The sequence below is a fragment of the Cygnus atratus genome, chromosome 5, assembly GCF_013377495.2.
Source record: "Cygnus atratus isolate AKBS03 ecotype Queensland, Australia chromosome 5, CAtr_DNAZoo_HiC_assembly, whole genome shotgun sequence".
In the NCBI taxonomy this organism is placed as follows: domain Eukaryota; kingdom Metazoa; phylum Chordata; class Aves; order Anseriformes; family Anatidae; genus Cygnus; species Cygnus atratus.
This window is the reverse complement of record NC_066366.1, coordinates 34,095,837-34,122,351: the sequence shown is the minus strand read 5'-3', so window position 1 is coordinate 34,122,351 and position 26,515 is coordinate 34,095,837. Positions and strand designations below refer to the sequence as shown.

At 58.2% G+C, this 26,515-nt stretch overlaps 1 protein-coding gene across 1 annotated transcript; it reads right to left on the bottom strand.

Moving 5' to 3' along the window:
* Positions 1 to 610: 610 nt before the first annotated feature.
* On the bottom strand, positions 611 to 25,924 carry B4GALNT4 (beta-1,4-N-acetyl-galactosaminyltransferase 4). Its single transcript, XM_035539688.1, has 20 exons — positions 25,774 to 25,924; positions 15,379 to 15,494; positions 12,626 to 12,733; positions 12,135 to 12,230; positions 11,739 to 11,829; positions 11,286 to 11,386; positions 10,491 to 10,558; positions 10,094 to 10,172; positions 8,322 to 8,388; positions 6,531 to 6,674; positions 6,153 to 6,262; positions 5,725 to 5,825; positions 5,414 to 5,496; positions 3,491 to 4,691; positions 2,400 to 2,707; positions 1,890 to 2,043; positions 1,667 to 1,739; positions 1,407 to 1,560; positions 948 to 1,074; positions 611 to 725 (listed from the first exon to the last, which is right to left on the bottom strand). Exons 1-20 carry the CDS (start codon positions 25,922 to 25,924, stop codon positions 611 to 613), a joined length of 3,447 nt encoding a protein of 1,148 aa, XP_035395581.1.
* Between the last annotated feature and the right edge of the window lie 591 nt (positions 25,925 to 26,515).

Here is a 26,515-nt window from a genome sequence, read left to right as displayed (position 1 = left end):
GGGGGCAAAGCCGAGCCCCCTTCTCCCCTCCAAGCCTGCCTCTGGGGTTCCAAGGGAGGGCACAGGCAGCCCCGCTGGGCTTGGACCCCCACCCTGAAGGTATCTGCTCCAGCAGCCCCCCACAGAAGCTTGGCACTGACATTTTGTGGGGGATGCAGAGTCGGCACTGCCTGCGAGCTTAGGTACCGCATTTTTGGGTACTGTTTTTCCAGGTACCCTTTTTTGGGTACCTTTTTTTTGGGTACCATGTTTTTGGGTACCTCTTTCCCACCTCCAGCATCGCCGGCGCAGCACAGCCCCAGGGCTCAGCCCAGAGGCTTCGCCCCTCCTGACAGCAGGATGCCCGTTGCCCCAGCGCTAATGAGTTAATAAATTCATTTCTGACTAAGAAATTAGACCCTTAAGAAAAAAACCACGAGCCCGCTTTCGCCCACCCCCCCCTTCCCCATATCACCCCCCCAAAGTAACTGCGGTTCGTTTAGAGATCCTGGTGGCAGCGAGCGCCCTCCGTGCCAGCACTGGTGGCTATGGGCAGGGTTTGGGGACGGCCAGGTGGCGGCGGTGGCCGACCTCTGGTGGGGCCTGGCAGCTGCAGGACGGGCTCGGGGCGCTAGTCCTTGGGCGGCTTCTTGCTGCGGGTGTTCCACATGCCGCGCTTGGAGTGGTAGTAGTGGTAAAAGTTCCTGAGACGTAGGCGCTCCACCTCCAGCCCGCTCTGAAGGACCCTACAGCCAGACAGAGGGACAAACACTCAGGGAAAAGGAGGGCACGGACACAGCTGGGGGCACCCCAAAGCCAGGTCGTGGCCTTGGGAAGCCGAACACCCCCTCGGAGGTGGCTCGAAGGTGCAGGTGACACAACCTGACAATGGGAAGGGCCCAAAGCAGAGCGGAGGCCAGCCATGCCCACAGGGGAGGGTTCAGAGGTCCCGGTGCCCCCATCCTCACCTGTCCAGGAGCTCCCAGTCCTCCCCGCCCCAACGGTCCCTGAACTCCTCCGTGTTCATCCCTCCGACGCGGTCAAAGTCTGACTTGTAGATGCCGAAGAGGCCAAAGCCATTCACCTCCCAGTAACCTGCAGGGGAGAGCAGCGGGACCCCCGCCCCGCCAAAACATCACCCTCGGGTGCTCCCTACTCCCTGAGGCCCAGCCATGGGAGCACCCCATCCCAAACCCCCCTTTCAGCCATCCCTTTCCACCACGGGTCTGCCCCCATCACTGCCACCTCCTGCTGTGGTTGGTTCACAGGGTGACACCACAGTTTTTGGAGCACCCTTGGGCTCAAAGCCCGTCTCACCAAAGCAGACCACACTCATCCTCTCGCGTGACCGAGCACGACTGTAACCCAAGCCCGACACCACAGCGATGCTTGGGCACGCAGGGGGCAGTGCCTAGGACACCACTCACCGTTGGGCTCCCGTGGGGAGCTGCCGCAGCTCAGCCTCATGACGATGGGCGCGTAGGCCAGCTTCCCCTCCACGCAGTGCTTCCGGATGCTGTCCAGGATGTTGGCAGGGAAGTGGATGTGCAGGTCACACAGGAACACGATGCTGTGCCCGTCCTGCAGGAGGGGACAAGACGCGGCCACAAGGCTTGCGGACAAACAGCCCCAAGCCCCACCAGAAGCCACAAGCGAGGGGAGCAGTGGTTCCTACCACACAGCTCACCTCAACCATGTCCACGCCAGCCTGCAGCCCGGCCGAGCGCTCGAAGTTGCCCATGCGCCGCAGGTACTGGTAGCTGGGGAGAGAGACCGGGGCAGTCAGCATTGGTGGTGGAAGGGGACAAAAGCGAGAGGGACTGAGAATAACAGAGAGGATTGGCCCTGTGAGCCTTGTGAGGACCGTAGTGGGATGTGGATGGGGTTCAGGGGTCTTTGGGGTAGGTTACCGGGGCAGCTTGGCATCCTGCAGGGCTTTCTCAACGTCCATGTCATCACTGTCAAAGTCCACCAGGATGACGTTGAAGTTGGCGTCCTTCGTAGCCTCGTACAGACCGGCCATGTCCGAGATGAACTGCTGGACCCAGCGCGCTTGGTTCTTCACTGCCAGGCACAGCCACAGAAGTCTCTCAGACCTCGGGATCCCAGCAATGAAAGTCCCAAGAGCACGCCCAACCACACCAGCACCCCATCTCATGAGATCAGATAACCTCAGCATCACTGTGGACCTGGCCTCCTGAGACAGCCCTGCTCAGTGGTTGCCCAAGACACCAGAAAAGATGCTTGGCCCTACCATGGTCATGGGGATGTCCCTACACCCCTCTGCCCAACACAGTGTGTGCTGCAAGCCACAATTCATACCCTCTTGGCTGCCAGCAGAGCCTTGGGCCAGCCTGGAGGATGCAGTGGGCAGCAGGAACAACAGACACCCCGAAGAGCCACGTCCTGCCGTCACCTACCAGGTACCACGAAGTGCACCATGATGTCCTGCTTCCAGCTGAGCTGCAGAGGCTGGCACAGGATGGGTTTGCCATACAAGATGCTCCAGGTGCTGGGCTGGGGCTCGGTGACCCCCAGGGCTGGCCCCTCAGGGTTGGTCTCGGCACTGTCGTCCTGCTTGCCATGGTGCAGGAGGACATAGACGTACTCAGAGAGCCGCACCGTGCGCTGGCCCCGCTCCGCCAGTTCCAGCTCCAGCAGGTAGCGGTTCCCTCGGGCTGTGTCCCGGCGCTTCTCCACGTTGACGATCCTCAGAAGGGTGTAGATGCTGCAGGGAGAGGAGAAGCAGCTGAAGCCACCACTGCCACGAGCTCTGCTCCCCGTGCTTGAGGGGCTGGGCTGAACCTGGTATAACCTAACCACCTTCTACAACTCAGTAATGTGTCTGTCCACGTGGGAAGCAGTGGGTATTGTTTACCTGGACTTCAGCAATGCATTTGATGCTGTTTCCCACAGCCTTCTACTAGACAAACTGCCAAAACACAGACTGGATAGGTGGACTGTAAGATGGGCCAGCAGTTTGCACTCAGAGGATGCTGAGCAATGACTTACTCAGGCTAAAGAACCTGAGCAAAGTCTGAAGGAGTTGGGTCTGTTCACCCTGGGGAAGAAAAGGCTCGGGGGGGGACCTCATCACAGTATTCCAGTTCTTAAAGGGCAGCTACGAGGAGGACCAAGGCTCTCTCTTCCCTAGGAGCCACATCAAGACAAGGTACAGCAGACACAAGCTGCACCAGGAGAGGTTCTGTCTTGATATAAGCCAATTTATTTTTTTTTTTACAGTGAGAACAACCACTCGCTGGAACAACCTGCCCAGGGACATGGTAGCATCCCCACCACCGGAGGTTTTCAAGATGTGACTGGAAAGGGTGTCAGGTAATCTTGTCTAGGCTCCTTTTTCCCTCCCCAGAGGTTGGGCCCGATGATCTTCCGAGGTCCCTTCCAACCCCTATGATTCTAACCCAATGTCAGGATCCCTCGGTCCCAAAAAGCCAAAGGGGGCAAAAAGGCAGGACCCCCACCTCCCGCCCACACCCTGCTGCCTCCCTACCCGCCGTTCTTCTCATTGAGCTTCTCCATGTACTGGGCCACCACGTCGACCACCTCGCTCTCGCTCAGCTGCAGGTTGCCCGAGACATTGCAGCGCAGGTCGTTCCAGTCGGAGCGCAGGAGCTCGAAGTCCACCGAGCTGACGCTGAACGTCCTCTGCCAGTTGATGGAGTCCTCCAGCCAGCTCTGCGGCAGCTCTGCCGTTTCGTAGCTGTAGTCCGAGACCTCCTCCTCTTCTTCCTCCTCCTGGCCCTTTCCCTCCTGCTGGGACGCCGTCAGCTCCGACATCTTCAGAAAGGATGTCACCCTCGTCCCCACCTCGGAGGAGTTGTAATCGGTGGTGGCAGCCACCCTGCCCGGGGTAGCAGTCGTGTCCTCGCGGGTCTCCCGGCTGAAGATCCCCTCGGCCCCCAGTTCTTCCCATTTGTTCACCCGCTCCCACCTCCTGCTTCCCATCCACGTGCTCTTCCTCCTGGCCGCGTCTCTTTCTTTGGAGATGTTGCTCAAGAGCCAAGGGGTCCGGTGGCCGGGGACGGCTCGGAGCTTGCCGGAGGTGATGGGATGTCTCTGAGGGGTCCTGGAGTGAAGGTGCACTTTCTTCAGAGGCTTTGGGTAAAGGAAGATGCCGGGGAAGACAGGCTCCTGGGCAGGGGTTTTGCGCTTGCCCATCTGCAGCCTGGTCACGTACACCTTCTCCTGGGTTTTCCGGGGTTTTTTGTCCTTCTTGGACACCATGGGCTTGTTGGGACCTGGTGTTTTGGCTCTTCCACCAAAGATAGGAACAGAGAAGTGGGGTTGGAGGCTCAGGGCCCCAGCATGCTTGGAGGATGCCAGCAGCCCTAGCTCATCTTCCTTGCCCTTGCTGGGCTCCTGGGGTAGCCACTGGAGCATCCTCCCGTTGACTCGCTCCTGCATGGGTCCTGTAGCCCCATAGCCATGGGGACCCTCGGGGGTGGCTGCAGGGCTGGGGGTAGCCAGGGGCATGCTCCACCTTCCCATGCCTGCCTCATCCTGCACCTGGTCCCGCTTGTGGCGAAAGCTGTAGTACTCCAGCTCGTCCCCATAATCCTTGGTGATCGACAGGATCTCCTTCTTTTTGGCTCTGGTTACGGGCTCGAGGTTTTTCTTGGCTTCAGGAGGTGGGTCGGTAGGCTCAGGGCTGTCTGCTCCATCCTCCTCCTCCTCATCGTCCTCAAGAAAATCTAGGAAGCAAAGCCAGAGGTAAATACCCAGAGGGTTCAGGCCATTCTGCAGCACGATGGCTCAAGACAAGCAGGCAAAGCTCGTCTCCCTAAGGAGGATAAACCTGAAAACTGCCCCGAGGTGAGGGAGACTGAGGTGGCAGGTGCTGAGTGATGCACGCCAAGAACAGGGGTGAGAAATTCTGCTAATTAACCCCTCCAAACCTCGGCTAATTAACCCCTCCAAATCCTGGCACTACTCCCATCTCACCTGGGAGCAAACCTACCCTGCACCAAGAGCAGGGAAGGCTCTGAAAAAGCCTGGCTTCTCCCCAGGAATCCCTGCCTGCACAGGCATCCCCAAAGTCCACACCGGGCCCAGCTCGGAGAGACCAACCCAATGCTGAATCAAACCTGGGTGACGCTAATAACAGCTCGATTGGAGAGGAGAGGCAGAGCAATCAGACAATTAAATAGTGGGCTTGCAGGACAAGAGAGGGAAAAACCACACTGGTCTCCTCTTACAGATGCTGCAGCCACAGCTGCTTTCAGCCTGGGAGATGCAGCTTCAAAAAGCAGGGAGGGTGAATCCCCGAGCCCCCAGCAGCAGCACATCACCGGAGGCATCCCAATACGTTGCCTCTCGCAGCAGGTGGGCCGGTGGGTCAGGATGCCAGGTCCTCAGCCCCGTGCCAAGCTGCTGATAGATGCCCGAAAGCTGCCAGCGGGCAGGCATGACTCACTGTCTGGGCTGAGGAAGAGAAACGCTCGCTGGCGTGGGTCCTCCTCTTCCTCATCCATCTTCATGTACTTATAAAAACCAAACCTGAGAGACAGAGATGAAAGATGAGGTCCTGCAGATAAGGGAGGGGTGCTCGCGGGCGGGCGGGCGCGTGCTGCCTCGCACACACACACACGAGTGCACGGGGGAACGTCCCCAACCACAGCCCGACTCTGGGATGGGAGCTGGGACCCCAAACCCAGCCCAGGAGCCCACGAGATGGAGGTGGCCCTTTGCTGAGGACAGGGCTTGGGGTCACGCCCCGACACTTACTTCTCCAGGTAGAGTGGGGACTCCCGATAGAAGCACTTGTTCTCGGTCTCCATGTGAGTGAGGCGTGTAAAGTCGTTGGGGTACACGAACGAGAGGTAGACCTGGGGAGCCGAGCACACGGCCGTCACCCCTGCGCAGGGTGGGCTCACTCTGAGGATGTGGGGGACGGGTGGGGGGCATCCCAACAGCCAGGAGACCTCAGCTCCATCCCAGCACCACAAACACACCGTGGGGTGCTCATCTCGGACCCCCTCAGGTCAAGAGGGGGAAGCTCAGCCTGACCCTCCAGCCGGGGACAGCTCCTGGCGTTTAACCAGGTGGACACGGCCCTGCCAAGCCAAACCCCGAAACAAGGGCAGGACCTTTGGCAGGCATCCCATGGGAGCGTGACCCCGTTCCTCCCGCAGGCGTTGTGGGGAGACACTTACGAATTGCAGGCCCTGGTAGCGGGCGATGGGGAAGTCCTTCACCACGTAGGTGGGGCTGTAGGCACAGGGCACCAGCACGTTCTCCACTCGGGATGGCTCTATCGCAGGGGCTGAAGAGAGGCAGCTGCAGCTCAGCCCCAGCCTGTGCTCTTCCACCCCTGCAGCCCCCTCCCACATTACAGTTTGTAGCCCAGACCATCCCAAATCGCTCCCTGTAGAGCTGTCCTTCACCTTCAAGACGGGCAGAAGGCAGGGAACATGCTCTAGGTACCTGGGGCAGCCAGGTCCTGCCTTTTTCGTTGAATCACAGGATGGTTTGGGTTGGAAGGGACCTAAGAAGTCACGGAGCAGTGCACGGACCCGGTCCCAGGCACTTACTGAGGAAGAAGGTGTCCCTCGGGTCGGGCTTCAGCATGTCAGCCCCATGCTCGTCCTGCTGCGCCTCCCAGAGGTAGCTCCCGCTGTGGCTGGCCAGGGACTGCGGGATGTGCTCCACGTGGTTCATCTTCAGGGACGACTCATCTGCGGGGAGCAAGGGCAGAGGCTGGACCCCACAGGCGCCCACCTCAGGGCTCGCCCTCCAGCCTCCAAGCACTGTCCCACCATCCCTAGGGAGCCGGGAGCACCCTCCAAGGCGGCACATCCCAGCCTCTGTCCCCATCCCACCTGGAAGGCTCAGGGGATTGGGGATTCCCCCTCCTGTCCCCATTTGTTCACCCAGGACACAGTGTGGGAGACGGGTCTGGGGGGAGAGGGGAGCCCTGGGGACCCCCCTGTGACTGTGAGGGGAACCTGGCTGAGCCCCACTGCTCAGCACCGGTTCCCGTGTCCCCCCTTGCCCAGCAGGGACACAAGGGACATGCCCCCCAAAAAGAGACACACGCACACACACACACGTGCTCTGTGACCCCAAACTGATGGTGGTCCTCACTGGGAACAGCACGCCCCACAGATTCCCAGCTCCTGCGGAGCCGATGAGCCTGCACCTGTGCAAACACAGCTCCTTCAGCCCTCTCACGGGCTTGCAGACCCTGTGACTAATCAGCCTGATAATTACTGACATCAGCTAATGACACGGAGGGACAGGGTACAGCTGATCTCAGCCGGGAGCCCCAGCTCTGATTACAGCATCGCTCGCCACAAACACAAGGGATGGCAGCACGCGGAGGCTTCAGCTCCCAAGGACACGGGAATTAAGCCACGAGCGCCGTTCCCCTTCAAGCTGCAGGTAAACACAACGCGAGCTTGTTTTTGCCCTTTCTTCTATTTAAGGATTCATGCGACACGTTGTCCTTGGCTATTAAGCAGCCCCCAGAGTGCCCAAAGGGAGGTCACCGTGCTCTGGTCACCTCGGTCCCACGCAGAGCTGCCTGTCCCTAGCACCCAAGGGCGCCCTGCGAGGCAACGGGCAGGTCCCGAAGCCAGCAGCACCACAACCGCTGCTTTTTGCTGTGGAGTGTGGGGAGATGTGGGACACGTCGCCTCGGATCAACGGACCCAGGGCTCCCCGTACGTCCCCATGCAGCAAACCGAGGTCGGGCTGCAGCCCCTGGAAAAGGCTGGAGCAAGGGAAAGGGAAAAGCTTTTGGAGGAACCCCAAGGACAGGCACCTCCTGCGTGGCTTGGCTTTTCCCTGGGATGCTGCTGGGCTCCAAAGGGAGCTCGGAGGCAGGAGCGTGCCAACACTGACGGATAGTGGCTGGGGGGGACTTATCTCAGCCTCATCCATCTCCTAGGCACTGGCATCAGCGGCTCAGCCCCCTCCATCCCTCTTCTCCCCACTGATCCCCGTGCACTGCCCGTCCTGTTGCCTCATCAGAAACCTTCGAGGGCATGTTTGATGACCGGCTCTCAAGCACGGTGAGTGCAAGACCCATCTATCAAGCGCTTTCTTGCTGCCCGGCCGGGGAAGGGGCAGGAAGCAGAAGATCTATAGATTTAATTAAATCCCCCACCATCCGTCCCCACCTAGATGACAGCTCCTCATAACTCAGGGCTGGGCCGAGGAGCTGAGCTGTTCGCCGAGGAACCAGGTCTCTTTAGGAGGGTGGAGGCTGAAGTGCAGCAGCCACGGGAGCTGCGTTTCCATGGCGTGTCACCTCCAACATCCCGTTTTTGGGAGGGCCACAGAGCGATGGGGTGCCTAGGGAGGTCCCGGGTGGTCCTTACCTGTGTACAGAGAGATGTAGGAGGAGTCGATCACCTCGAACTTCAAGCTGGGAAGGAAAACTCGCCACTAGGAAAAGAAGGACAGGGAGGATCAGTGGGAGGACGGGCCCTCATCCACCCTCAGCTCTCAGGAATTCTTCTGCATCGTTCCCAGCCCCAACCCTGCAGGGGTGGAAGGAGAGGTAGGGCTGACCCTACACAGGTCCAGACCCATCTCCTGCCTTAACCCAAGGTGGTCTGGGCTTATTCCATGGGTGGCTGGAGAGGACAAGGCTCCCAGAGGTGGGACAGAGGGGCTCATGCTACCTGCTGGCTGGGACTGCCACATATTCCAGTTATTTGTGGTCCTTCCAGGCCAGGCAGGACAGATCCAGCCCTGCTTCAGCAGCAGCCTCTTCACCGGCATCAACAACATCACAGGGGCAGCACAAACGTGGGCAGTGCCTTGGCAGGGCAGGGACAATGTCAAGGATCAAGACCATGACCAAAGCCCTAAAATACACCGAGCCCCAAAACACATTCTCCTTCCTCTGTCTCTCCGCAGGGCTGCAAAACGCCGGTGGTGAGGACCACAACCCACACCAGCCACTGCAGGAAACCAGCACAGTCCAAAGCAGGTCACGAAGCAACCCACTGCAAATTCCTGCTGCTTTCTTCATGACTCGTTTCAATGCAGCTTAAGCTGATCTAGGGTACGTCAAGTTTGCATTGACTTACGAGGGTCTTCCCAGCTGCCTGCACCGATGTGACTACATGTTAAAAGCATGCCTTCAGATGGATGCGAGCCTTTGTCCAGACAAGCCTTTAAGTACCCCCAGGGAGAGATGCATTAGGGTCCTTTTTTGTTGTTGTTTCTTTGCAACCATCTGCGAGGCTTCCCTCCCTCCAGCAAAAAATGCCTTCCCCACCCCCCATTTGTTTTTCACATCAGAAATCCAGATCTTATCAGCGCTGGATGCACTGGGACCGGAGCCCTCGGAGGGTGAGGTTGAGAGATGAGGAGGAGAGAGGCGAGGAAGGGGAGTTGTCAGCCTCTCTCCCCGATGCTTTGCTGGCACAAGTCTGACTGCAGTGATTAATGGCTGTTTGGGAGAAAGGAAACCTTGGCGAAAGAGCTGACATCTTCCCCTCCCAAAAAAAAAAACAAAAGCCCGAGCTCCTGAGATGTATGCTTCAGGGCAGCGCAGGCAAGGCAGGCAAGTTCAGATTTGAAGCTCCTGGTATCTCTGAAAAGAGGGTGGGAAGAAAAAAAGAGACCCAAGGTAACAAGGTGGGCTGACAGCTCGAGGTGACAGTCACAGACAGTCCTGGATTGGACCTGTGGCTGTCCCGATCTTACCCACGGTCTGGGCTCCCCCAAAAAGGGACCTTTCCTCCTTTTCCAGCCCAATTCTCTTCTGCACAGAGCAAGAGGGAAGGGGAGGGGATGGGACTGGCTGTGCAGCACTGGTGTCTGACCACCACTGCAGCCCAGAGCAGAGTCACTCTGTTAGCATCCATTACAGGAGGTCCAGGGACACAAATGAGGGATGACGGAGTCTTTAGGTCCCTAAAAGCCGTCGACACGCAAGGATCGGACAAGGTGGGAGAAAAGCATGGTGTGTAGGAACAGCCCGGGTGAGCGAGTCCCAGCTCTGCTCCAAACCAAGGAGAAATCCTGGCTTTGTTTCGGGATAAAGCACTTGAAGGCACACCAGGAGAAGCCCCGTTAATGGCTTTGACGACGCGATGAAGTAAACCTGGGAGGAGGAGCACAGGGAGCATTTACTCACCCCAACCTCTACGTGGTCCGAACCTCGGTCGTCTTGCTTATGGAGCAGCTCGAAGTAGTAGCGCCTGGACGACATGAGGCTGCATAAGAGGAGAAAAGGCTGTTTAGGAAATATGCCTGTTACTGCTTCCAGCACGATGGGGAGCCCCTGGACCCTCAGGGCCAGAGGAGCTCTCTGCAAACTGCCTCTGCCTTGCTCACGTGTGGCTAAACTTCTTGGGGTGGGGAGAAAGGCACAGTGAGCAGGATATCTGCTGCCCAACTCAACCGTGGAGAAGCCTTATAAGAACTGGTCCCCACCTTGTAGTGCCCAACACATGTGAGCCCTGGGCGAGTGTTGTTTTTTTGGGGGAAGGGACTGTGGAGGAAGAGCTGGTCAGGGTCAGGGCACAGCTTACCGCAGAGGCTTGGAGACCTGCGAGCTGAACTTGGTGAACTCCCCCGGGGCCGTCCACTCAGTGCCCAGCTGGGGGAAGGAAAAAGGAGCGTGTGAGAACCGCTGGGCCAAGCAGGCACAAGCCCAAATTCAGACAGGCGGCAAGGAGCAATCCTCCGCCTCCACCAGGCACTGTGCCACGCTGCAGAAAAGCTCCTCAGGCAGGAGGACAGAGGACTCTACCCCAGGGTCCCCCTGTCCCCCCAGCATGTGGCACTCCTGGCACAGGAGCTTGCCATCAGCCATGATCAGCAAGATCCCAAAGGCACATAGGTGTGGGGACAGACCACAGGGTGTCCAGTTAACCAAGAAAATCCAGGAGCAGCCGATCCCCTATCCTGGGACATGAGCTTTGGTAGCTACAACTAAGATGTGACCAAGGAGCAGATGATACTTCAGAAGCCAAACTTGAGCCTGGCCAGGGGCAGAGATGGGAGGCCTGGCCTGGCTAAGATGGCCTGGCATTTCCCAGGAGGACGAAGCAGCAGGAGAAGCTGCCTCTGACAAAGTCACCCACGAACTCTGCTTGCTCTTTTAAGAGCTGCTGCAGCAGAGGGACTCATCAAAGGGAGATTTTGTGGTGGGGACGGTGCCTATGGGTTCAAGACACCAGTAACTGAGTACTGGGGATCCCCACAGCACAGTCAGGCAGGGTATTAGCATGCTGGAAACGAGAAGCACCCCAAGGGAGGAGATGCCCTCAGCAGGAGCTCGAGCATCCCTGGTGCAAGCTAACCCCGAGGACAATGGTGCGCACCTTGCCCACAAACGCAGCCAGCCGGGAGTTGGACGGGCTCTCGTCAGAGCTGAGCCAGAACTCCGAGTTGTCATCTGATGCCACGGAAAACTGGAAATCCCCTGGGGAGAGCAGAGGAGAAGATCACCACGGAGGGATACAGCAGTCCTGGCGGCCTGGGCCGGGTGGCTGAAGGTGACAGCTTCTCCTTGTGACCCAGGGAAACAGAGGGATGGATGGACAGAGGCAACAGGCTGCCCCAAACCCCACGCTGTGCTCTTCTGGGTGGGACCAGGGCTTTGTCTCCATTCAAAACAACCACAGAAAAGGATCTTTGCCCCAAAGGGGCAAGCCAGGGGATTTGGGACTCTCTTCTGTCCTCCCCTTCTGTCCTTATGTGGTCCAAGAAGGGGGGAAGGAGGCAGCTTCTCCACATCACAGCAGGGGGAGAAGAGGCCGAGCTCCATCACTCACCATCCTTGAAGGGGTGGATGTAGCCAAAAATCCTCAGCCCGTAGTTCTTCCACTTGGGCGACACGGCCAGCTTCTTCACTGTGGTGCGGGTCTGGGGATGCAAAAGCACCCATGGTTCATGCCTTGCACCAACACCACCCGCCCCTTGTCCTCCTGGGGTCTTGTACCCCTAAAACCAGAGGGGACACGGCGGTCCCATCGCCACCCAGATCCCTCCATCTCGGCTCTGGAGCTCGGCTGTCTCCAATGGAAATGACCTGCCTGAACAGGACCCAAAACCTGAAGGCTAAGGTCTCGGGGAAGGGCCAAGCTCACAGCAAGGGGAGATGAAGAAGCACCCAGAGGGGGATGAGCAACCCCCCCCTCCCACCCACCACCTTTGGGTCCGGGACTCACATGGGGAAAGAGCGGAAAATGGAGGTTCTTCCTCAGGTGCCTCACGGCTCCTCCGCACCAGTCTTCGAAGACGTGCAGGTTTGCCTTCCCTTTGTACTGTGGGATGAGAGTGCCGGGGAAGAGGGGGGGAGGTAAGTGGGGCACCTCCCCAGGACAGCATCAGGGAAGGCTGAAATGTGGATGGGGCCGTCACCCATGCTAACAACCAAGAGAAAGGCTGATCCCCATCCCTGTGCCAGCCCCACGGTCACAGCACCAAATCCCAGCAGATAATCCTCCTCCTGCTGCTGCAAGGGCATCCTTTGGCTCCCAGGCAAGCTCATACAAGGGCTGATTCCCTTATGGGTATGACAGCAAAAGCTCATCCCCATCATCACCCATCCCACTGGCACCCGAAGGCCGGGTGGAGGGGACCACATGATGCTACCACATCCCTGGACAGCAGGGTTGTGGCTGTGCTTCCCCTCCACCATCACCTCCTGCCTGCATACCTGTTCATCCCAGGGCAAAGCCTGCTTGGTCAGGTTGAGTTTGGGGTGCCTGGCAGCTCGGTCGGACCACGAGCCCCTGGAAAGCCAGCCATCCAAATCCTGTCCGTCCTGCCAAGGAAGCAGGAGAGGGAGGTGAGAGGCGCAGGGCATCGGGACCAGTCTGCTGCAGGAGGAGGCCCCCCTACACATAAATGTCTCATTTGGGATGTCAAGCATTTCCAAACCAAGGGGAAAGCTTTCCAGGATAAATGCAAAGGAAAGCAGGGCACCCCAGCACAAAAACATATTGGCGAGGTGTCCCAGGGAGCAGGGCTTCAAAAATGTTCCAGCTAAACGCATTTCCCATCCTCTGTTGAAAGTGCTCCTGCTCCTAAACAGCATGCTTTCTGTTCATCCAAAACACTTGGCCGGTCCTACAGGCTCCTGGAAAGGGAGCATCTGGGGCTTTGTTTCCAAAAGAGCAGAAGCCTGGGCAATAATGCAATCTGTGTGTCTGCGCCTCCCTGCTCCCCTCTTCCTTTAAGGGGGATTAGGTTAATCCCATCACTCGGGTCTCATAATTTAGAAGGGATTAGGGGAACAGTCACTTGCTGAAAAAGTGGCACAGAAGAGCTGTGTGCTTTTGGAGCTTCCCCTGCACTAACACCGGCAGAGGCCAGAGCAAGCAGGTGAGCCCGAGACAAGGAAGGATGGGAAGGGATGAGCGACACGGGGCCAAAACCTCACCCTTCAGCCCCAGTGCCCTCCGAGCAGGGACATGCTGTGTGGTCACTCTGAGGCTGCCTGACCCCAGAGGACTCACAGTCCCCCGTGGACTTGGATGGGGACGGAAAGACAGTGTCATCCCCCCCCAAAAGAGGAGCCAAGCGTCCCCAAAAGCAGCAGCGAGCCCGCTCCAGAACCGCAGTGCCGGCAAAGCCCAGCCCGTTAAGATGTGCAGCGCCAAGGAAATAATTAGCAAACTTTGCCTAAATGAGCTCATTACCGTCCCGGAGGAGGGGAACGATGACCTTGGAAGGCATTATTAGGGAGGAGGCGTAATCGTGCTCCCTGGGAAAGCCAGGATGCAATTACAGAGCAGCCTCACCAGAACACCCCAGCATCGGGGCCAGGGTGTCCTGCACACGGGGGCAGGGAAAACAGCAAAATTAAAAAAAAAAAAAAAAAGAGCAAAACTAAAGGATCGGTGTTGCCAACAGCAAGATCCACACCAATGCCTGGCACACGCTTGGAGCACAGTGGGAGTAAAGTTTCCCATCTTTGCGTTTAAGCTGCAGCTGTTGCTCCGGATTCAGGGAGCCTCTTCGATGCCTCTCCAGGCATCCAACCTGCTCTGAAGCATCTTTGCCACACAGCGAAGGGCTGCTCTTTTGGTAAGCAACGGGGCTTGCTGTCCCACTCCCGAGAGCCACAACAGGACCAGGGCTGCCTGCCTGGGGCCCCCGAGCAAGAGGAAAGCAGGCAGGAGGCTGAGCAGTGTGACAAGAAGGCAGCAGCAGGCAGAGAGCATCCTCCAGGGGGGAGAAATGCAGGGAGAGCCTGCAATGAGAGGAGGGCAGGGATGCTGGCATCTCCTCCGAGGGCCCTTGCGATGGCAGGTGCAGAATGAAAAGCACTGGGGGGAGCGCGGCTCACTGTCGCCACTCTCACTGTCAGTTCCCACTGACTGGAAGAGTTTTGGGAAACATAACCCTGATTTTTAAAAAAAAGGAAAGAAGGAAGACCCAGGGAGCTACAGGCTGGTCAGGCTCACCTCTGTACCTGGCAAGATCATGGAGAAGATCCTCCTGGAAACTGTGCTAAGGACCAGGGAAAATAAGGAGGTGACAGCCCACGTGGCTTCACTAAGGGCAGATCATGCCTGGCAAAGCTAGTGGCCTCCTACCATGGGGTTACAGCATCGGTGGATAGGGTAAGAGCAACATCATCTGCCCAGAGGAGCTGTGGATGCCCCATCCCTGGAGATGTTCAAGGCCAGGTTGGATGGGGCTAGGGGCAGCCTGGTCTGGTGGAGGGTGTCTCTGCCCATGGCAGGGGGTTGGAACCAGCTGGGTTTTAAGGTGCCTTCCAACCCAAACCATTCTGTGGTTCTAGGACCATGTGCAACGGGGCAGGGGGTGAAGAGCGAGCTCACCCTGCTCTACAGCCAAGTGCTGTCTCCCAGAGCAGCAGTGCCGGCCCACTGCCACACATGGAGGCAGCTCCCACCGCAGCCAGCTGGCTGGAAAGCTCCCAGGGGCCTGGTGACAACCAGGTGAACAGAGGACAGCAGGGTGTCCTCACGGCACAGATGTCAAGTGCCTCCTGTTAGCAAGGTGAGACCACACCTGGGCTACTGGGTCCAGGCTGGGGCTCCCCAGTACGAGACAGACGTTGACAAACAGGACTGAGCCAAGAGGAGGTTACCAAGACACACAGGACACAGGGGAGGGTGGCCTTGCCCAGTGAAGCAGGACCTTATTGCCCTCGACACCTATGTAACAGTACGTAGAGGACGCCAGACTTCTCAGACAGGGCAAGAGACAACAGGCACAGGTTGCAATGCTGAAAGCTTCGCGCGAGCGTGTTAGGGAATTTATTTTCCACCATGAGAGGTGTCCAACAGAACCAGAGAGGTTGTGTCCTCTCCATCCTTGGGCCTACTCCAGACTCGGAGCCCCCTGCTCTACTTGGCCAGGTGTTGAGGCACCAGACTCGGGCCAGGGATCTCGGCCGGTCCCACCCCACCTCAGACACGTTACGGCTCCCGTTACCACCTGCTCCTCCTCACGGCTCTCGCTGGAGTCCTCGGCCTTCCCCCGCCGTGCCAATGCCTGGGCCGACGCCGGCCGCCTGCCAGGGTCCGTCACCTCCGCCAGCCGCTCACCATCTGCAACACCAACAGGGAACTGGTGAGCGGGACCACGGCCACCCCCCCTTATCCCAGATCCCTCTGGCATCCTTCGCCCTGAGAGGCTGTGGATGCCCCATCCCTGGAGGTGTTCAAGGCCAGGTTGGACGAGGCCCTGGGCAACCTGATCTAGTGGGTGGCATCCCTGCCCATGGCAGGGGGTTGGAACTGGGTGATCTTTGAGGTCCCTTCCAACCAGAGCCATTCTACGACCCCATCACCACAAGATGCTCCTGGGCCTTTCCTGGAGCCACCTCCTCACCCTGGGGCCGGGATGGACGGGGTGACAGTGAGGCGGGTTCTGGCTGTAATTCCCTTTGTTGCATTCGTCCTAAGCAGCTTGCGGTGGCTCGCCAGCATCAGGTTTAATTACTCCTCTCACAGCCCTTTGACGTAAGAGACAGGATAAGCTCCCGCGGGACCTCGGCTGTCTGTCCAGCGCTGGGGACAGCGCTGAGCTCTGCCATGAATTAAACTCAATCCAAGCATGGCGTGGAAACTAAAATCGCAGAATATCCTGAGGTGGGAGGTACCCACGAGGATCATCAAGGCCAAATCCTGACTCCACACAAGGCAACCAAAGAGTCAAGCCATCTAGGAGCATTGCCCAAATGCTTCTTGAACACCAGCATGCCTGGGGCCATGATCATGTCTATGGGCAGCCTGTTCTGGTGCTTGACCACTCTCTCAGTGAGGACTCTTTTCCTAATACCCAGTTGAAACCTCCTCTGATGTAGCTTCAAGCAATCCCTTCGCATCCCACCACCAGAGAAAAGAGATCAGCACCCCCTCTGCACTCCCCACCATGAGGACATGGCGGGCAGCCAGGGGGTCTCCTCTTCTCCAAGCTGAACCAAACAAGCATCCTCAGCTGCTCCTCATAAGCCGTGCCCTCTGGGCCTTTCAGCACCTTTGCTGCCCTCCTTTGGGCACACTAATATTTTTATACCCTTCTCACATCATGGAGCCTAGAACTTCACACAGCCTATGCACGCATCCCGGGTGGGATGCTCCCATCTATCCAGCTCTCTCTGTAGGGCCTCCCTACCCTCAAAGGAACCAACAGCTCTTCTTAATTTAGCATCATCTGCAAATTTACTTAGTTTAGGACTCAACCCACATCCCAGCGCTCTGATGTAACCAGAGAGAAACCAGCCCAGCCTGCCCCATGGGCTGTGCATGGGACAAGGACAGGTCCCAGCCCTCCTCCCACTGGTCCCCAGCTCTCCTGGGGCATCCCACACCTCTGAGCTCACCACACTGACCACCTTTTCCCCCCAAAAAATCTCTCCAAATATATCTTCCTGCCCGCTAAAGGGGAAGAAGGGATCCTACACCCACCGAGGGAGCTCAGGGACCCACTGCAGATGGCTTCGTTACCGGGTGCTGCGATAATTAGTGCCAGCCTACAGGCTCCCCTCTGCAGCTTGCACTGATCTTCTTTGGCTGCCAGGGAGGGTTCATATTAAAACGCCCTCGCTTTGCAGTGTGAAAATAATCTGCTTCCCCCAAAATAACAGAGCAGACTTGAAAACGGTATTAGCTATCTCTTGGAGGGGCGGCAAACCCCCTTCGCTCACCACAACAGACGGATGCCTGCGAAACTTTTAAACAAGCACGGAGGACCCCAAAACCAGCACGGCAGCCCCCCGATGACCACAGCGGGGTCCCCCCTTACCAACAACCCCGCACCCCAGTGAGAAACCCCCTTGGGGAGCCTAAAACACCACAAGTAGTGACGGGTCCCCACAGACAGCAGGAGGAGCGGGGTGGGGGGCACCAAGATGCCCCCCACTCTCCATCCCCTCGTCTAGCAGCCCCGGGGGGCTTGTCCCTACCCGATGCCATTAGCATTCAGGCGGCCGCGCAGCCCATGTCTCCTTGGAGATGGCGGCACAAATCCCGTCCCTAGCGCAGCGCGGGAACAGGAAATTAAGCTCTAAAGCCCCCTTATTCTGCTCTCAGCCATTATTCAGCCCTGGCAGCTTCGGCTTTCTCCTGGCAGCTCCCTGCCTCCCTCCCACGTCTTTAGACATGCATCGTTCCTCCTGCGACCCCATCGAGGTTGAGAAGGGGAGCGTCGCGGGGGGGAACGGGACCGGCTCCAGCTCTGCAGACCCTCCCCGTTCCCATACATCCTCTCCGGGAAGACCTGAGCTAGCAGCATCCCAGGCTGCAGGACACGGAGGCATGCGGCTGTGGCCTTCCATTCACTGCACAGATGCTGCCCCCAGTTTTGGGTCCGGTATATGAGGTATTGGGGAAATTGGAGCGAGGTTAGCAGAAATGCACGCAGTGAAAGAGGAGTCACCACACGGAGGCAGGCACCTGCCTCTACCCCACGCAAAGCAGAGTCTGAGATGCAAAAATTCAATTTTGGCCATGCAAAACCAGCCAGGGTGAGGTCGGTCCCCAAGCACACCATCATCACCTCCCCCAGCAAGACAGCCGTGGAGCAGGAGGTGCTGCTGCTCCTACATCCCCCAGCCTTACAGTCCTCTACAGGTACACCACAGCAAGAGATGCTCTTGCCAATGAATTCACTCATATCCCAGCCCTGCCACTACAAATTCATTAGGGCAGGGTTAATTGCGCCTGCATGCTTTCAGCAAAACCCTCTCTTCTTAGCAAGGATAGGGAGGCAAGCGTGTGCTCAGAGAGGTGGCCGCATCCCAGGAGGAGGAAAAGCGCCAGCAAAGCCATGGAAAAAGGTTTCTGCGACAATGTTTGTTCTTCAGCAATTCAAATATTGGGTAGGAAAGTCAAGGACAGGCTTTGGCCCAAAAAATAAGTGCTAATCAGCCTGGCTGCAGCATGTGGGAACTGAAAATGAGCACCCCCCTTGAGAAAGGGAGGGAAAGGCCAGCATCTCATACCAGCCAGCAATGGGTTGGGAAGGAAAAGGCTCCCCGAGATGGAGCCCGTCAGCACGGGAGCGAAGGCCTGTCCCCGGGGGACGAGCCAGACCTCTGGTTTTCCACAACCGCAGCCACACAAACCCGCTCCGTGCCGCTCCAGCCAGCCAGTACCGCGGCGCACAGAGGCCCTTTCAAGCTGCGAATTCCTGCCTTCCTCTTCCCCTCCTGCTCCGCCGGCGGCACGCGGCTGGCTCGCCCCGAACACAGCCCCTTTCTTCGGGCAGGCTCTGGAGCTGGGATTTCTCCTGCTGCCTTGATTCGAGGCCAACCCTGCCAAATCGGGGGGAGATGCCCCTCAGTGATGCTTTCTCCCTAATCGTTCCCAAGGCGGTGCTGAGAGCTCGCTCTGCTCTTGCCCACCCAGAGGAGTCTCTGGGGATAAATGTGAAGCCAGCGAGCTGAGCTGCCTGTCCCCAAACCCAGCAAGCCGAGCTCCCCGTCCCACCCCTCCAGCTCTTCCCGTGTCCCTCGCACGGATGGGAGATGCTGCCAAAGGGTTCACAACCAGGCACGCACCACCCCGCTGGATGTAAAATCAGGGATGGATGTAAAACCCTCCCCACCTCTCCTCCAGACCCAGCCAGGCTCGTGCAAGCCGTCTCCCTCCTCCCAGCGCCCTGCTGTCATTATCAGCATCCCCAGGCAACGCCAAGAAAGAACAGAAGAGCAGCCCTCGCCTCCAAAGCAGAGGGTGCTGGAAGCCCAGCCCCAAACAGGGGACAAAGGCACTGGCGAGCCTCATTGTTCGGCTCCTGGCCCCACTCCGCAGCAAAGCCCAGAGGCAGCAGCGAGGATAAAAGGCTCCTAGGAGATGCTGCTGTACGGGGAGGAGCATCCCCTCTCCTCTCCCTTCCCCAAAGCAAACCCCGACTGGGTGCTGCCAGCAAGACGAAAAGCCCAGCACCAAATTTCCAAGCACATCAACCAGGTGGGATTTGGGGCACAAATGGGTTATTTGCCATCACGTTCCCCCTGAGCCTTTGCCCGGTTGCTCCTCTCGCTGCTCGTCCCCTCCTAGCAGGGCCCTGCACCAGCCCACCTGCAAGGTGCTGGTGAAGATACAGGTGAGGTGTTTGGGGCCAGGAAGAGCTGGGAAATGAGGACGGTCAAGCAAGATATCGAATTTGCACTGAAGCCCCCCAAAATCTTGTGCTAAAAACAGAACTCAATTTGTAAATGCCACCACAGAGCCTCCAGAGTTTGGTTTCCCAGGCTCCACAGCACCTACAGGGGGGCACAGAGGGATTTGGGGTTTGGTTGCCCCCCAAAAAGCCAGCAGCACTAGCAGTGCAGGCTGCTGCAGGATGTTTCAGCTGCCCCAATGAGCAAACCACGAGCGGAGTGATGCAAATGGGGATGGAGAGATGTTGCTCGGTGCTCCCGACCGAGAAATCTCCCCAGAGGCAAGCATCTGCTCTTGTCTTCCTCTTTCTGCTGAACTGGAGATGCTAAAGCAAGCTGGATCTTACTCCAAGCCAACCACCGGCAGCACCTCCACCACCTGCCCCCGAAATATCGGCAGACTGGGCTGCACCAGTTGCAAAACCATCTCGGTGTCTTCAGAGCTGCATCCTTACAGCCTGACCCTCCCGGCGAAGAGATGCAGAGAGGCAGCAGCTCAACTCACGCACAAAAAAAGCGTGGAACATCAGGACGGAGATGTAACAACCCCATCAAAGCCCGGCCCTGCGGTCTAACCAAGGCTACAGACGGAGCTTTACTGCTTACAGAAACCCAAGCCCTGGGTTTGCTGCTCCTTGGCATCCCAAAGCTGCTCCCGGCACACCGGTGATGGGGTGAGATGCAGGAGCATCTGCTGAGGGCCAGGTTTTGGGTACGCTCGGTACCTGACCTCCCATCTTGTGAGGCTGAAACGCCTCGGCAAGATCTGCGCACGTCCTTTTCTCCTCCAGAGGCTGTGTGCTGACCTCAGAATTTTTAGGGTGCTTTTGAGCTCCCCGAGCTCAGGAAGGGACAGGCACAAAGCTCTCCCAGCCCCGTCACCCCTCTCCAGAGGGAGCCTGGCCACCCCGAGGTGCCATCCCAGCGGATAATTACCAACAGCTCGGTGCTCACCGCCGTCATGCAGCCTCTGAGTCAGCAGCCAGCAGCGCGAGCTTCCCCCGCCAACGGGCTGCCGAGCGATTACAACCAGGCAGCCAGAGTCGATACTGCAAACTCCTCTCAAGGCCACAAAAACCATCGGTGCATCTGTCCGGGAGGTTGGGACGAGGCAGAGGACCACACGTGGCATCCCAAGGAGGGACACAGACCAGTGGCCGGGCAGGGATATTTCCCCTGACACCGCTGCTCCCGGCAGCTTCGCTCGTGCCACAGGAGGTGGCAGCGGGATGGACCTGCAGCACCTTCCTCTGCTGATCGGTGGTTTCTTGGAGCTCATCAGGCTCCAAAACATCAACGCCTCACACAGGCAGCCCCACATCCCCATGCTTGGCCCCAAATCCTTCTGGGCACCCAGAGCTCCCCAGCTCCCACCTCCCTGCACCCCTGTCGGTCTCCATCCTCCCGTTTCATTTCATTTGACACCAGCCCCAAAGCACCTCACAGTGGCCAGCGCCTGTGTTATGTCCTCCCCGTCCTCCCCCAGGAACTTCCAGCAGCCTTGGGTGCTTTTGAACCTTTGCTTGGCTTTTAAATTAAACTTGAGAGGGCACAGAGGGGGCTGCCGGGCTGGTGGCCAGGCTGGGGACGCAGCAGCTTCCCCACATCCCGCAGCGGGGCTAGGGGCAGACGCAGAGGAGATGGATGGTGACCCCAGCATCACCAGCCCCACGGCAAAAAGAGACTTCAAACGAAGCCTGGAGACGAACAAAACAGCAAGAAATTCATTTTTAGCAAAAGCCCACATTAAAGAGACTGAGGAGTATTTTTTGTTGGGTTCTTTAATGTCTTTTTTTTTCTTCCGGTTTTTTAAGAGAACTCAAGCTGCTGGAAGAGGTGATGCACCTCCCCTGCTGTGCAAAACGGTGCTGGGGAGGACCAGGACCCTGCAGAGCTACAGGGACGCTCCGACAGTGCTCCGGCACCCTCTGCATCACATCCCAACCCAGCTGGGCACTGGGCACCAGTTCCTCCCCCCCTCATTTGGGGTCTGACCTACTCAGGGTACCCGCACCGGGGACCCTGTAGAGGATATCCTTTATGTATCTATCTATATATCCTTTAAAGGACCCTTTAGAGGATAAAAGGCACCCTAAAGGAGCATCACCTGTCACGGCTCAGGATGCAGAGGGGATGCTGAGCCCCCTGTCCCTGACAGCTCTGGGATTTCTGCTGAGGCAGGAGCCAGAAACGTGAGCTCTTAGCCCCCTCCCAGACATCACAAAGGGGAAGCAGGAGGACTGTTTGGATTAGTTAGGTGTAGCCCATCATTTCACTTAATTACCAAGCCTTGCAGTTGTCCCCACCCCGTTTTAAGGAGCAGCTCAGTGCTCAGCCAGGGCAGAGGTGCCCAGGGCAGCTCAGAGCCGCACTGCCACGTTTCCGAGCCACACGCCAGCTCGTTTTCCAGCCCCAAAGCTCCGAGACAGCCCCGGCCTCCCAAGGACAGGACTCACTTGTCTGCCTGCCTCCTCCTCCTCCCCTTCCAGCAGCTCTTGGCAGGGCAGGAGCGGTTACAAAGAGCCGATTCAGGGCAGTGGGGCCGCCATGAGGAGGGAAAGGGCTCCCCGGGGGAGGCCCAGGGGATAGCACGGAGGGTAAGACAGCGGCTCTGGGGACAGCAGCTGCCATCCGCCGCGCTCAGCCTCCCCGCGAGCACCGCTGCCCTTCCACAAGGGCGACCGAGCCTTTTCAAAGGGCTCTTTCTAATCCTCTCCCCTACCTGCACCTCTGAAGAAAGGAATAAAGCCGCCCAGCTTCACAAGCGTGCCAGCCTTCCAATTAAAAAAAAAAAAAAAAAAAAGCATGTGAACCAACAAGATGTGCTCGGGATGCTGCACGTCAGCCCGAATTCACTCCTTCCTGCTGTCCCCAGGGGAACAGGCGAGGACGGGGTGTGCAGGCAGCGATGCTCACAGCTCCTCCCGGAGAAGCATGGTGCTCCCCACTTCAGCGCTTTGGATGGAGGTGGGAATTGCTCCGGCATCCAGCAGGGCCCGAGAAGGTCCAGGGCAGCTCAGCCAGCAGCTGGGCAGCTCGTGAGGTTCAGCAAGGCCAAGTGCAAGGTCCTGCAGCACTGCACCCAGCCCGTGCCAGCACAAGAGGAATGGAGTTTTCAGAGCAAGCTGGAACACCTCCTCTATGAAAAAGGGTTGAGAGTGCTGGGCATGCTCAGCCCAGTAAAGAGAAGGCTCCGGGGAGACTCGTTGCAGCCTTTCCATACTTAAAGGGGGCTCTTAAGAAAGATGGATAGGATGAGGGTTTTAAATTGTAGATTTAGACTGGAGGTAAGAAAGAAATCCTTCACTCTGAGGGCGGTGAGGCACTGAGCAGGCTGCCCTGAGCAGTTTTAGGTGCTCCATCATTGGAAGAGCTCAAAGTTGGGTTGGACAGGGCTTTGGGAAACCTGGTCCGGTGGAAGGTGTCCCTGCCTACAGCATGGGGGCTGGACTAGCAGGTCTTTAAGGTCCCTTCCAAGCCAAAATATTGTGATTTATGATCTCAGCACCCCCCAAACCAGCACTGCCTCTGCTCACAGCATTTTGGGGAGTTCTCTAGGCCACCCCGCACGCCAGCACCTCACCCCGCAAAAAGCCCTGCTAGATTTTCCTCCCCATTTTGGCTTTGGATAGAGCCATCACCCTCCTCCAACAAATATCCCACACCCATCGCAGGACCCTCCCGAAACCAGGATCCCAGCACATCTGCTGCTCCTTTGGCACCAGCAAGAGCCCCGCGCATGCGATCACTGCTCCAGCAAGGTGGCAGCCAGGGAGCAGGACCAGCCAAGCACCCCTGCTAAGAGCGATTTTAAATGTCTACTGTAATATTTTTTTTTGTCTGTTCTTCCCCTTTTTTTCCATTTTATTTTTTTTCCTTTCCACCTGGCACGCAAGCATTTCCACCCCATTGACTCAGTGCGGTTTCCAGCCGGGATAACACTCTAATGGTCTCATTATTTCAGATGAGGAATCTGTGTGTTAAATTAGGCAGAGAAGGGTAATTATCTACTTGTGGGAGATAAGGAGAAAGGGGGTATTTTTTTTTTATTTTTTATTTTTTAATCAGGGACATGATGGCAGCATGGTTCCCAGCTAAGTCCCCAACCACGCTGCTCCTGCTCCTTGTGTGAGTGCCTGCCAGGCCACTGGACCCCACAAACCCCCCAAAAATCCCACCCCCCCATGCTCAGACCCCCTCCACGCATACCTCTTGGCCTGGCCCACCCCTACCTTGCCCCCAACAGAGCTGCCAGGAAGACTCACGCCCCGCATCTTCAGCTTCCAGAAAGCCCGTGGGCTCAGTGCCACTTGGTTTAATGAGTAATTAACCCTTCCAAGCACCTCCTGCTGGCTGACGCAAGCCAGGCAGCATCCTCTGAGGCAAGCTGAGAGGTCTTGGGCACCCCCTGGTTCTCTTGGTCACAGCTTCCCAGCCACCTCTCCCACTCCAGGCACAAGCGTCCCCCAAATCCCCACAGGCTCTGGGGCTGGGGACACCTTTAAGCTCAGAAGATCAGGTACCGGCCGTGCCAAAACCTGTTTTTCCCCCAGCTTTTAGGCAGCCACGTCCCCAGATGCTGGGTCTGAATCTCCACCACGTACACCACGGCGTGGAACAAGCCCAGAGCCCAGCAGAAAGCACCAGAGCACCGTCCTCACCCAGCACCTTCAAACCCATTTCTCCTTACGCAGCCCTAAGAGCATTCCCCCCGCTGCGATCCCCAGGCTCTTTTTCCCCCACCTTTCTCCCCCAAAACGAGGATCCCACCGGGAGCTCGTCTTTTCAGGGCTTTCTGCCGGGAGCCAGAGCACGGCGATGCATCTCGCTGCTACAGCAAACAGCATCCCCTCGCCCCCCGAGCACCGTAACGGGCCAGCACGGATGCGGGGCACATACAGGAGGTGGCGGGGGAGAGCAGGAGCAGGCACCCACTGGATTCAGCACCCCTAAAACACAGCCAGGGAACGTGCTTTTGCTCTGAGCATCCTCCTCGGAGAGGAGGAAAACCTCACCCAGAGGGGCTACAATGGACGGACAGCCAGGCTTGCCATCCCGCACCATCTGCCAGTCCCGAAAGAGGACTTTTTCTGCCCTAAAAAGGCTCCCAGGCAGCCTCTTTGGGGTTAGACTTCTGTAATTTGGGGGTTTCCTGATAAGCACGATCCTGCAGCAGAAAAAAGAAAACAAGCAGCGCTCCCTGCAAGTGCTCCTCGGAGATGATGCCCAAGCAAATCTCATTTCCTGCTCCTCTTATTGGCGTTATCCCGATTGCACCGGTGGGGCTTGAAAATCTGCAGGATCATGCTGCTCCTGCAGTCAGAAACTTTGGGTTTAGCAGCTGAGAGACTTCACCAGCCTCAATCTGCTCAGAAAAGTCATTCCTCCCCTCTACGAGCACCAACTCCTTATTCCTTTCCCATGATTTTAGGGCACAAAGCACTAAAAATAAATAAATTAAAAAAAAAATGGGAGACAGGTTCTTCCTGCAAGCCCATCAGAAACATTTCAAACTCAAGTTTTGGCCCACCTGTCAAATATTTTGTGCAGTTTCACACCAGGCAAACAGCCCAACGAGGTCTGCAAGGCGGAAAGCTGGGGGTCCATCAGCGTGAAGCCCCTCGCCCAGCCGCTCCCCTGGGGCTAAGCTTTTGGGGGAGCACAGCACCGGGCCCTCAGGGCTAGCCATGCTGCAGCCTTCCACATCCCTTCCCAGGTAGGAGAGGGGTTTGGGGGTTTCTAGGGGGGTCCCCACTGAGGGAATGGGGATGCTCTGGGGACGGGGACCTGCATCACTGCCTGGGTGCCCCCAGGTTTATGGACAGCTTTCTTTTGTTAGCACGGAGAAGAAGCAAATGGCTGGGAAAAGAGGTGGGAAACCCTCAAGAAAAGAAAATAACAGAGTAATAAATTTTAAAAATAATGAAATAAATAATAAAAAAATGGAAAATAATAAAAAAATGAAAATAAATAATATTAATAATAATAATAATAGCCCTGAGGGCTCCTCGGCTTCCTCCTGAGGGTGCAGGGCTACGGATGGAGGACACTGGACATATGTCCCCTACGGACACTGCCTGTAGGGGAAATATGGGATGGATGGGGCATGAGGGGAGACACCGGGGAGGGGGGTCAACGCCCACCGGGGGGTCTCTGTGATCCCAAGGGAGGAGTCCCGGGGGTCTCGAGGCGGGGGTCCCGAGGGATGGGGGGATTACCTCTGCCGTAGGCGAAGGGGATGCGGAGGGCGCGCCCCTGGCGCACCAGGCTGATGTGGAGGTAGGTGAACCAGACGGCGAAGGTGAGCAGCGCCAGCAGCAGCAGCAGCTTCAGCTGCTTGCGGATCTTCTTCACCGGGAGCCGCGGCATCACCGCCCGCCGCCGCCGGCCCCCTCTCCTCCTCCCACCGGTGTCGCCCCCCCCGCCAGCCGCCCACCGCCCCCAGCCCCCCGCCGCCGCCTAGCCCCGGCCCCTCGGGCCCCCGGCCGCCGCTAGGGGCCGGCAGCGGGGCAGGGGCGGCGGCGGCGGCGGGGCTCGGCAGCCCCCGGCCCCCCGGAGCATCGCCGCCGCCCCGTGGCGCCGGGACCGGCGGGCGGGGGATGAATGGGGTGGCCGTGGGAACGCTGGGAGGGGGCGCCACGGCTGAGCGACGGCGCCGCCGGCCAATCGCAGCCCGCGCGGCCCGCGGCTCGGCCAATGGGTGAGCAGAGGGGGCGGGGGGTGGGGGGGCCGGGGGAGAGGCCATGGGGGGACGGGGGGGACGGGGGGCGGCTTGGCCGTGCCTGTCCCTGGTACCGCGCGGGGAGGGGGGGGGGGAGATGGTGGGGAGGGGGGAAGGAGCCGAGGGGAGGGGGGGGATCGGGATGGGGGCTCCGGCTGGGCAGACCCCCGGGGGTCGCGGATCCCCCCCCCCGCCGTGGGGTGGTACGGCCTGCGCGGCTGCGGAGGGGCGGGGGGAGC